The sequence below is a fragment of the Centruroides vittatus genome, unplaced genomic scaffold, assembly GCF_030686945.1.
Source record: "Centruroides vittatus isolate TY-2023 unplaced genomic scaffold, ASM3068694v2 scaffold_861, whole genome shotgun sequence".
NCBI lineage: Eukaryota > Metazoa > Arthropoda > Arachnida > Scorpiones > Buthidae > Centruroides > Centruroides vittatus.
The window spans coordinates 10,273,380-10,286,007 of NW_027122718.1; the positions used below are offsets into that span (position 1 = coordinate 10,273,380).

Consider the following 12,628-nt stretch of genomic DNA (forward strand, 5'->3'; position numbering starts at 1 on the left):
ATTATTAATTACATGTAATAATATATACAATTTCTGTGGAAAACTTCTGCAGAATTCAAAATAACAAGAAAATCTAAAATTTCCTTAAAAAATTAATTTAAATCGTGATAATAATTTACAAAAGAATTAAACGCAAACATTATAATTCACTTATATTAATATTTTAAAAAAATATTTATGTTTGTATTTATATTCTAGTTATTTTTATAACGTCAATTATAATATTTTAAAAATAAATTTTATAATCTATATTTGCACACTACGTGGCGCTGCGAGCGTTATATTTATAGAGGAAACGTGCTCATCTTGCTATATTTGTATATTTATGAAAAACGTATTTTATTAACGATTTAATTACTTAAATTCGGAAAAGCGGGTCTCCAATTACAGTAAGTCAATATAAGTCTTATATGAAAGTTCAAACGTATACGTGAAATCCTAATGAAATTTATTATCGACATATAAGTTATATATGTCAAGAATTTTCCTTGATGTCTCGATGGTTGATTTCATACACTTCACGTTATTATGGCTGAAAAAGATAAGGTTTTGAAATTTTTACTCCCCCTCCTCCCATTGTCCCAGTTTCTCCGTGTTTCCGTATACCCCCTCCCCTCTTCAGACGTCCAACAAAACTCAACCCTCCTTAAAACCTTTATCACCTTATGAATATTAAAATGCATAAACTGTATAAAATTTAATGAAAAAAAGGACGTTTCATTGAGTTCAATCCTCCCTTTCAGTGTGGACGTAATTTATGGATAAGACACTAAGATGTGAACTCTGAATGAGTGATTTTCCACCATGTACCAGCAAAAATGTCAATGGAAACATACTTATACATGCCTTTGTGAGAAATTTGCCTGCAAAGGTCGGTTTGCTAGTCTCTATACTTCGTGTGTAGTCATGTGCTTCTGTGCTTTATGTTGCACCTCAGTGGCTGCCACAACCCTCTAAAACTAAATAACATTATGTACTCCACGAACAGGTCAAGTGGACTATTCAAAGCCAGCATAGTCACTTGGGCTTAATAGTTAAATGGGAGAGTCTTAGCAGTGTGTGCCACGTGACACTCGGTCATGTGCGTCTTGGAAGTAGGCTGATTTTGGTAAACTATCTTTGCAAAGGATCACATATAGATATTATTCCTTTGACTTTTTTGCTCTTATGGGTATGATCCACAGCTCTAGTAAGATCCTAACCATCTCATTCAGAGGTGTAATTGTATGAAAAGGTATCTTTTAATTTCTAAATTGTAAATATTTATATAATGAAGGAAATTAGCTACATATGTAATTATAAAATTTAGAATTATCATCAAGCTTTTGGTTTTTCTATATGTTTTTCTATGGAAATACAGAAGAAACCAAAACAACTTATAGAACTCTAACTAGTAATTAACAATGGCATTTGTGTCACTCAGAATTTATCTATCTGATTATTTGAATATGAAATTTTATAAAATTTCAATTGTGTGTCATTCTATTATTTATAATTTAACATTCATGTAATATTTATATTCGTAATTTGTATTTTTTATTTTTGATTAATACATTAACTAAATATATTTAGTTATTATTTTTGTTTTGTAAACAGTGAATGCTGGAAATTGTGAGAAAGGTGTAAATTTTCATGTTTATATTTATTTTATTACAGGTTTTTAAATTAAATGTAAAATGGGGAAACAAAAGAAAAAAAGTATTAACCAAAATGAAAAAGTATCAAAAATGCCATCACATAAAAGACATCAATTAAATAATTTGGCAGAAATATTGTTAAAAAGTAAGTTATATTGCAACTTAATTAATTATTCAAATGCAAAATGTAATATTGATAAATTAATTGTATAAAAACAAAATAAAAATCTTACAAGTAATTGTAATAAATATAAAGTTCTTATTTATAAGATATTACCTTTATCATTAAAAGATATATTCAATAAAAGTAATTTTAACATTGAGAAATTTCACTTGAAGACGGTTACAAAATGGTAAACAAAAATTAATATGATTTAAATTTAAGAAATAACATGTTAAAAACTTCTAAACATCATAAATTGTGTAAAATTTGAATACAGAAATAAATACTAATAGATATGGTGTATTACAAGATGATGATAATTGTTACATGTAGTAAAATAATTGTAATAATAAATATTACATGATTAAATAATTATAATTAAGTTTTTTGAATAAAATACATATATTAATATTTAAAATTGATTGCATATCATTTATTATTTAATCATTTTAACATTTTTTGACTCTACATATTGGGCATAAAGAGAGCTTATTTTTAGGCCCATTATGGCTCATCAGCCAGGCTCTCAATAGGACAAGTGAAGGGTGAGGAATGGGCCAAAAATTCTTGGAGTTTTTTGATTCATTTCTGGGTCTCTCAGAGCAGTAGACTGACTCCTTAATCATCTTTGCTATCTAGCCAGCACAACAAATAATATTAAAGACAATAGTTTTTTTAAATAAAATTGGTTTATTTACAATAAATATATAACAGAAATGGCAGATGCGGCTCTTTTTGAGTTACGTGCGGTTCTTGCTGAAAGTGTTAATTTCTGTTTTTTATTATTATTTTTACAATTTTATTTTTATAATTTTGTGAAAATATGTTTATTAAAAAAATTCAATATTTGTTTTATATTATATTGATATTATATAATAAAATCGCGTGCCTTACCAGACTATCTGCCACGACAGTACAGAACTGCGGCTCCCATGCATTTTGCAAAACCTACATTTTGGCTCCCACTGAACTCTTGCTTGCCCACCCCTGTCATATAGTAATAAAAATATCAAATTTTACATGAAAGAAATAAAATATTTCTGATAAATAGAATAAAATATAATTTTAATTTGTTAGAATAAATCTTTATTGATGTAGCATAAAAATCATTCAAAGAAAAACTGTATCACATGTTACATCTACTGAATCAAGAAGTTCAAGACATGTTTTAAAATATATAGTCAAACTTTGGTTTATGAACTTAATTCATTCCTGAAAGTTGTTCGGAAACCAATCTGTTCTCAAACCAAAACAAATTTTCTCATAAGAAACGAGCAGTTATTTATTGTGACATTTTCACAATGCCAGTGCTGAAATTTTTAATCATATTTTTAATTTATTTATTTTAAAATATATGCTCTCCATATGAAATTAGTAATGGCTTGTCTTGCACGTACTTTTCCTTTAATAATAGTCATGCCAATCACCTATTAACTGCTTTTGGGGGAAACATTTTGAATTCAAATAATGTGACTTCCAGTTTGCATCAGAAGTTCGTATATAGTTAATTGGGATGTCCTGCCCGTAAGGTTTCCCTATCTGGTCTCAGATTTCATCTATTTAACTCCATTCTTGAAATTAAAGAAAGACAGATGGATGGATGACAGTGGGAATTTATAGGTCTACAGTTTTTAAAATTGCAGTCCAACAATGTAAAATGGATCAATTCATTCCTGACCCCAAAATGAAACACTTTTTTTTTACTTTTTTGTTGAATTTCATGCATAAAATGCCTATAAAGACAATATAATATTAAAAATTATTTAATGCTTACCCTGCTGGTCCAGTTGACCTAGTTCCTTACCTGTGTGCTGACTGATTTAAGCAATTTTATAGTATTTTCTACTGTAAATAAAAAACGATTGACTAAAGCTAGGTAAAAAGTAAAAACAGTTTCTGATATTGGGAACATTTATCTGTTCATACTCAATTTTGATGTGTGTGGGCTTTATTTTTATGTATTATGTTTTAATGTTATTTGGACATGTTTTAGAGATTAAAATGAAAAAAATTAAAAACTGCAATATAGCTTTAAAATTTGTATTTTTATGTATGAAATAGATAGCACATCAATGAATTTTTTCATAATAATGATGTACTGTACAAATATTATTAGTAGACTTTTTTCTGACTGTAGCTGTTTTTGTAATTGCGTCGGTTTGGCAAATGTACATAAGATGGCATTAGCACTATCAGAAATATAGGAATTCAACTTTTGTATAAAGTATATAAATTATGTAATATCATATAAACTATACTTTGAGAGATAAGGATGATACTAAGTGATGTTAAAGTCCAAAACTGTATAGTTGCCATTGACTCTACTGAGGAGGCCTTCTAGGTACTGTACAAAGGTGAAATGCATTTAGAGATATCATTGGTTTATTAAAAGTATTTCTGCAATTAGATTCGCTGTCCCTTTTTAACTTTTACTACATTACTTTTATAATGTTTTAGAGTTTAAGGAATTTTATCCTCAATAAGTCGGAGTAGATTGAAAATTATTTTTCATGTATTTTTTATAATACAGTTAAGTGGATGATATATAATATTACTTTATCTATATCTATATCTATAGTTATTCTATATGTATATACAATATTAAAAGCAAAATGTTCTGTCATGACTTGAAATACTCTGAAACTCTGAAATGTACTTTTGGGAAAGGAGCTTCTGCGAATGAAGTTGATGTGAAAATTTAAGGAGTGAGAGTGAAAGATTCAGATATTTGGAGTCAGTACCCCACAAGACGGAGAGATTGATGAAGATATAACAACAGAGTTGTAGCTGGTTGGACTAAATGGAGAGGGACTAGTGGATAACTTTGTGACAGAAGAATACCTCCAAGATTAAAAGGAAAATTTTATAAAATGGTTATTATGCTTGCAATGTTATATGGTTCGGAGTGCTGGGCTGTGAAGAAAGTGCAGGTACAGAATGCATATCACAGAAATGTAGATGCTGAGATGGTGGAGTGGTGTCATAAGGAAAGATAAGATGAGGAATAGTTACATTGGGGAAGCTTGGGCATCACAGAGATAGAAAACAAATTGAGGGAAAATTAACTGAGGTGGTTTGAGCATGTGCAACGTTAACCAGAAACAGCCCGAGTTCAAAGAGTCCTGGGAATGTCAGTGGAAGGGACAAGATGGAGAAGACCTAGAAAGACTCTTAAATGTGATATGGAAGAATGCGATGTCTCTATGGAAATTGCTTTGGACAGGACAGAATGGAAAAGAAAGATTTGAAGCGCCGACCCCATATAGTTGGGAAAATGTCAAAAAAGAAGAATATGTATATAACACTTGTGTTAACTGAATAAAAAATATTAACTGTTTTAATACTGTTTTCTATTACCAAATTACATTTAATATGTAATCAACATTTAAGCTTATTAGTTTATTATTTTTTAATGACAAAGGCTATGTAAGATGATAAATTTTTCAAAAAATTATTACTATATTAAATTTATTTGTTAAAATAATTTTAATAATGCATATTAATAAACTTAAACTAATTTAATATTTATTATTATTACTTTTTTTAAAATTGTGTATAGAATGTACAGAATTAGGAACAACTAAAGAAGAATGGAAAGATTATGAAGAGATTTATAATAATGTTCAAACAATAAGGGATATTGAAAAAGGTAAATTATATAAAAGTTCATTTTGAAATAAATACTAATAATAACTTGATGCATTTTGATTATACAACTAATATTAAGTATATTCATATGAGCATTATAACTGGTGTATTTTATGAAAGATATTTGAATTAAAACTGTTTCTTGAAAAATCTTTTAATCAATAATTTCATGTTTTAAAGTTAATTTTTTTAAATATAAATATATAAATATGATTTTGTTAAATATTTAAAATAAGGATTTTTTAACCTATTTTGCTTATTGACCTCTTTCCAAAACTAGATATAATTCGCCAACCATTTTCTGTAATGATACAAAATGAGAGTAAATTGCAGATAGTAAAACAATGAAATAGAAATTAATAATTTATTTTAATTAAACATAAATCAAAATTTAAAAAATTTAAAGATGTGTTAGTTATTATATATTATTATTCTTATTACATATTTATAATAGAACAAAATTTGTTTATCAACCACCAAATGATCTCTGTGATAAATTAATTTGATCTCTCGGAGTTCATTTGTTTTACATTTAAAACAGATCTGGCAGTTAATTTTTTTATAATTTTATTATTTGTAATTTTAAAATTGTTACTACGTTTTATTATTGCCAGAAGTTTTTGGGTAAAATATTTAGATATTTTAAGAAAGATGTAAAAAACATGGAGAATAATCCCGTTGGCTTTTAATTAGATAATTCATTCTGGATGTGTTCTTATTTTTGTTTAAAGGCATATTAAATTGTAATGCTTTGTCTATTCTTATCAAGAGCCTTGATAGTTTCCTAATGGTGCATTGCATAAATGAGGGTTCGGTTAGTGCCAAGCCTGAACTTTACATGGGCAAAAAGTAATGAAAAGTTGTTAATGAATCAAAAACCTGAAATAATTACTATACATAATAATGAAATATCTATTTATTCTTTCCAAGCTTGAATATGTACAGTACAATAACAAAATAAAGTGAGCAAAAATTCAAAATATAATAAAAAGATAATTTATCAAATCCAAAATAACCAATATATATATATGTACAAGAAACTTTTCCTGACACTTGAAGACTTATAAAATAAATTATAACTATCTTAGAATTATCTCCACAAAACCGACAAACAAAAATATTAAATGGAAATCTATCAAAAACTCACAAGGAAATCTTACAAATTAACTTAGTGACGGTTAGGCAAATTAACTTTGCCTAACTGTCACTAAGAAACTTCTATGTCATCAATGGAACTCAAAAACCTTGCTTTTACCTTGCTTTATCCTTATCTCCACCTCATTTGATCTCAAGCTTCACCTCCTTCTCATAGTATTGGTTGTGGTGACATTACATGAGACCTTACTTACATACTTAAGTGGCATACTTAATATTTAATTTTGTTTGATTATGGTAATCTTTCTTCTTGTGTCATTGCCCTTACGTTTAATCTTTTATTATTTTTCATTGTTCTTCATTGGGGTGGGAGATGATTGTCAATTTGGGGTGGGAGATCATTCTTTTAACTTCCTGTGGAAGTCGAAGTCTTTCCCGAGATGTTGTGTCTGGGTTCAACGACATAATAGGTTGCCGCCAGCAATCGTCAAAGTAAGGTAAGTTTAGAATTTAGAATTTTAGAAAGGTGCGGTAGTCTATTCTTAACAAAATAAATAAGAAAATGAACTAAAAATAATCCCCAAATAAAACATAACTGGTTGGAATTGACTCCTTACAAAATAATAGTATAAAATTTTTAAAAGTAGAGTAAAGGAGTAAAAAATTGTAACATATAAAAGCATGTATGCAAATGTAATAAAGGTTTGCTATATTATGGTATCTGTAAAGATATGCAAGTGATGAATCACTTGCATATCTTTACAAACAGTTCTTCACATCTGAAGTGAAATTATAGGAGGAGGATATATAGAAAAGAAATCAAAAACTTCTAGAAGTAAAACAGCTTTGAATGTTGTAACTAATAAAAATGCCATTGCAAAGACATTGTGAAATGTTGGTACTCTTGTCTGACTTTAAACAGGAAAGACTCATTGGACTGAGGGAAGCAGGTTTATTTTATAGAAAAGTTATGCTTTATATTAGTTATAATCTTGTCAGAATTGAATGCATATGATTACAATGATCACAGTGGATTTGAGAAATATCTACTACATGGATTTGAGGATAAGATAGCAATATGATCATCATTTATATTTGCATGATATATTTGTCACTGTTAGCCAATTATTGCAGCTGTGGTAAGACTATATTTTTCAGAGTCACTATTTTCTTAGTAAATAATAGTTTCCTGCAATTTTCACTGTGAGCTTATTGTCAAAAAATTGTATTTGTGGGAGTGAAATATTTTACCTATTGCATAATTTGTTTTTGACTTTAATTTAAAACACTAACAAGGAATGCTACCAGGAGTATTTGTCTCAATTCTTCAATGTAAGACAGCTTATACAGCTTATTACCATCAGCTTATTGCTCAGTTACCATCTACTTTCTCCCCAGTCATCAAGTCACAACTGACAGTGGTAGAATCAAACTATGTAGGACTTTTTCTTTTGACTATCCATCACCATCAAGCTGCTGATTCAACTCTAATTCAATTATCATCAGAAGACTTGGATCACCTATCTCTAGACAGGATCATATTTAGATATTCATCATTGGAGTATGGAGGCATGGAAACTGATTTTGTTTACTAATACCTGTTATATAATTGATGCACATAGTTCATACAAAGTGCCAGTCAAGGCTGGCTCTCCTCCCCATTCTCCCATCTCATGCCCTTTATACTGTTGTATTTCTCTTAATTCTGAAAAAATTTATTATGTTGTGTCTTTTAGTGGCATGACTTTATTGACATGGGGGCAAGATAGTCTCTCAAACCCCCAGTAACTTTGTCCATGCCTCTGGATCTCTGACCTTTGTATGACATTTTATTTTAATCAGGTATTAGGTAAACTATCTCTCTCTCTCTCTTTCGTGAATGACAAATATTGTATTCTCTATTTTGAGAGTATAATTATTACCAACTGCTCAGTGTAGTCAATTACATGTGTAAAAATGTTTGTTTTAAATGTATGTGACCATCCTTTATTAGAACTCACGATACTTGCCTTTAAACAAGCAGTGTCATAAAAAATAATCATTGAGGTCATATGATATATGTCAACTGCTCAGGCCTGATTACTCTTGTATGAAAAAGATGAAATCTCATATAAATAACCTCTATTAACTGGAGAAACAGATGGTAATATCACATGTTACTGCTGGAGTTTACTTAAAATACCCAAACTTATTGTGTTTGATGATAACCTCATATGAGTGTATTGTCAAACACTCCAAGTGCATTATGGTTTAGGGTACAATTATTTGTTCACCTTGATCTGTGCTGATCATTGTATAGAACTTTTCTGTTGAGTGATAATTAATTGAGATTTTACTTCCACTTTGATATTCTGACTCTTTAAGAGAATGAAATCCATTTCTAGCAAGATAATGCATCTTTCATGCTGTTCGTGTTTGCATTCAGTATCCTTCAACATCAGAATGTATTGCCTTGTCAATCCATTATCATTTACTAATTTTTTTCCAGTCTTTATGTGAGTTATGAGTTATCATTTTCCTTAGTTTGATGAAAATCCAACTTATTCTTCCAGTTGTTAAAATTTTATTCCTATAGTGAATGTTTCATAACAGAGGATGATAAAATTAGTTTATTTTTCTGAAAAATTTCATCAAAATCAGACAATTAAATTATTTATTTTTTCACTTCTACTTTTTTCTTTGTATGAAATATATCTCAATCAATGAAATGTGTATAAATATCATTTAAAACAAAATAAATTTAAAACTATGCAATAATTATAACTTTTTATGTACAATGCATGTGTATACTGTACTTATACGGAGATACAGAGAAACGTTTAGAGAATGTAACATTTTTCCCTCTACTAGCACAAATGAGTTTTTTATGCTCTGCTATTGTATTATGGGCTCTTCTGAGAATTTCTCATACTTGATTTCCTTCATGTGATCAACCTGCCAGAAGGCTTCACCAAGAAAGAATTAAACTTACCCAAAAAAAAAAAAAAAAAAAACATTGTGAGAAAGAAATTCTCAAGTTGTCAACAAAAAAACACAAGATGATATTTTTTTTTATAGAAATAAGTTATGACAATAAAATGAGAAGCGTGCAACAGATCAGTCAAATTTGACTGATGCTGTTGCATATAAACTCAAAAACTTCTTTTTGCACGTTTGTTATCCTTTTGTAGTGTAAATGATATATAATTCGATAAAATACAATAAGATACATTTAAATATGTCAACCTAAAAGTTTCGTTAAAGCCTGATATAAATATTTATATTGTTACGTAATAATAGAGGAATAATTTATTAAGTTTGCCATATTTATAGTTTTTGTTTTATAGAATATAATGTGACCTTACCAAATAGAGATGATAAATGGGAAAATTTCTTGTCTTGGTGTTCTGATGCTGGTGCAAATTTCGAAACAATTGATATTAAAAAATTGAAGGATGAAGAATATGGCTTAGTTTCTAAGCAGTTACTAAATGTAAGTGAAACAATTTCATAAAATTTTACTGATTGGAACAGATTTATTGCTAAATAAGACTTGATTTTATTAGAAAGATTTAAATTAAAGTTTCATTTTTGCATATTATTAGAAAGAGTTTCATTTTTCTAAAAACTTATATAATTATTTTGTTGAAATGTGAAACATAACATTTTAATATTTTGTATGTACATTCAAATTTATATACAGTATTCATACCTCCATTTTTTATTAATGTATTGTACAGAAATTATTGAATTTCTTTGATATTTTATTAAAAATAAACAAAATGCAAAGAAAGGAAATAAATTCACTGATTCTGAAGAGGAAAAATAATGCTATTTATTGATTTTATTCTGAAATTCTCAAACAAATTAAGAAGTCTTGACAGTTAATAAAGCATGCTTTCTGCAAGAAAAGGAAATAATCTTAACCAGGAACGTTTTAGAGAAATAAAATCTCTGCATTATGCTACTGTTAATAAAAGATCAATACAGGTTTACCTAAACTTGATCCTGCATTGATCTTTTATAGGACTGTGAATATATCAAAATAAATGTGTCAAAAAATTTATTTAATCACATTTGTTTGGTTATTTAATATTATAATTAACTGATTTATATTCATAATAATGCTGTCTTTACGTTTGTAACATTCAACTTTAGAACTTCAGCTACAATAATAATATATTACTTTATCAGTTTTACAAGGGACCTGGAACATAACTCATTGAATTTTTTTGACTTACATTATGTAATTAGATTCATTTTATACTGATTTTTTTTTTTACGACAATTTTTCAGGAACAAAACTCTGAGGGCTACATGTATTGTATTTTCTTGTTCTTGCATCTGATTCTTCAATTTTAAATTTTGCTGGAAACATGCTAATCTTATCATATATATATATATATATATATATATATATATATATACATATACAGTCAACTCCGCATAAGTCAACACTCGGATAACTCGACACTTGTCGGTTACATAGTCATTTTTTGTGGTCCCGGCCGACTTACATAGGCATTAATGTTATTAATGTTAAAAAACTCGGTTTACTCGACATCGTTTAACTCGTCACCACTGGATAAATCAACATACTTTTTCTGTTTCACACTTTTTAGACGTCTGATAAGTCGACTCCCTCCTGAAAAATGAGTTCACACCACACAGCTTATTGTACGGTGTGAACTCATTTTTTCAGGAGGGGAGTCGACTTATCAGACGTATAAAAAGTGTGAAACAGAAAAAGTATGTTGATTTATCCAGTGGTGACGAGTTAAACGATGTCGAGTAAACCGAGTTTTTTAACATTAATAACATTAATGCCTATGTAAGTCGGCCAGGACTACAGAAAACTGACTAATTAACCTACGGTGTCGAGTTATCCGGGTGTCGACTGTATATATATATATATTTTTATGGAATTTGATAAAAACTGCATATTTTCATTCTAAAATGTTTATTTTCTATATGTAATACATTTTTTTAATTAAACATTTGCATCTAATTCATATCTTTTAATAGTTAAGAATCTGAAATTTATTTATATTTTCAGGAAGGGGATGTAGTACTTAAGGTACCTAGAAAATTAATGATGACAACAACAGCAATTTCTGAACCAATATTAAGTAATTAATTAAATTTAATAGTCTTGTACTTACATTTAGTTCAGTATTTACTATTTATTTACTGTATTTTACGGACTATAAGACGCTACGGACTATAAGACGCACCTTAATTTTTAAGCAATCTTAAAAAAAAAAATACCTATAAGACGCACCTGAATTTTGGAGGCAATTTTTCGAAGAAAAAAGTGCGTCTTATAGTCTGTAAAATACGGTATTGATTTTACATAGTTTAAATTTTCTTTATATGTTATATAACAAATTTAAGATATATTACTATGATCAAAAAGTATCAGGAATAACTCATTTAAAGTGCACACATACAAGAGGACACTGTTATAGTTTTTGTTTTTTTGTTTGGTACGACTTTCGTCTACGTCTAGCAGCAATCCGTACATCGTCATCAGTTTTATTTGCAAGTAAACGCTTGTTTTGTGTGTAAAGAATTTTTGCATTGGTGGTTTTTCAAATACTGTATTTATTCTAATAAATATGCAAGCAAAAGAAAATTATAGCCAACATGCTGTTTATTAGAATAAATACAGTATAAATAGTTTTTAATTGTTCAAACAATGTTTTTTTTAGAAATAATTAACATAATTATAATTTTATTTGAACTTATTAAAACTTTTGAACATTACCATAACTCTATTTGTAAATAAAATAAGTAAATTAATTAATTAATTAATTAACTTTTTATTATATATCTGAATAACTGTTTGTATAATTTTTAAAGAATTAAAAGCTATTGGCTTTTTATAATCAACCATTATAAGGACTGAAAAGGGGTCATTAAGACCCAAAGTGCATTTCCTCCAATAAAACCTATATCAACAAATGCTCCTTGTGTGATATGTTACTGAAGAAAAAAAGCCAATAGCTTTTAATTCCTTAAAAATCCAGAACAAAACAGTAACAGAAAATTCAATTAAATGTTTATATGATAATTGATTTATGCAGTTTTATTTTAATACTTCAAA

At 28.1% G+C, this 12,628-nt stretch overlaps 1 protein-coding gene across 2 annotated transcripts in view; it reads left to right on the forward strand.

Annotated features, from left to right (window-relative positions):
• The first annotated feature begins 264 nt into the window (after window positions 1-264).
• The window catches only part of Setd3 (SET domain containing 3), an 81,200-nt gene continuing 68,836 nt past the window's right edge, over window positions 265-12,628 (forward strand). Inside the window, exons 1-5 of one of the 2 annotated variants that reach the window (XM_067288565.1) lie at window positions 265-389; window positions 1,657-1,782; window positions 5,360-5,449; window positions 9,870-10,015; window positions 11,579-11,651. In XM_067288565.1, coding sequence (XP_067144666.1) covers window positions 1,677-1,782; window positions 5,360-5,449; window positions 9,870-10,015; window positions 11,579-11,651 — 415 coding nt within the window. In that variant the 5' untranslated portion in view covers window positions 265-389; window positions 1,657-1,676. Of the gene's footprint in view, window positions 390-1,374; window positions 1,394-1,656; window positions 1,783-5,359; window positions 5,450-9,869; window positions 10,016-11,578; window positions 11,652-12,628 lie in introns of those variants that run through there. The other variant, XM_067288566.1, reaches the window with a different exon arrangement.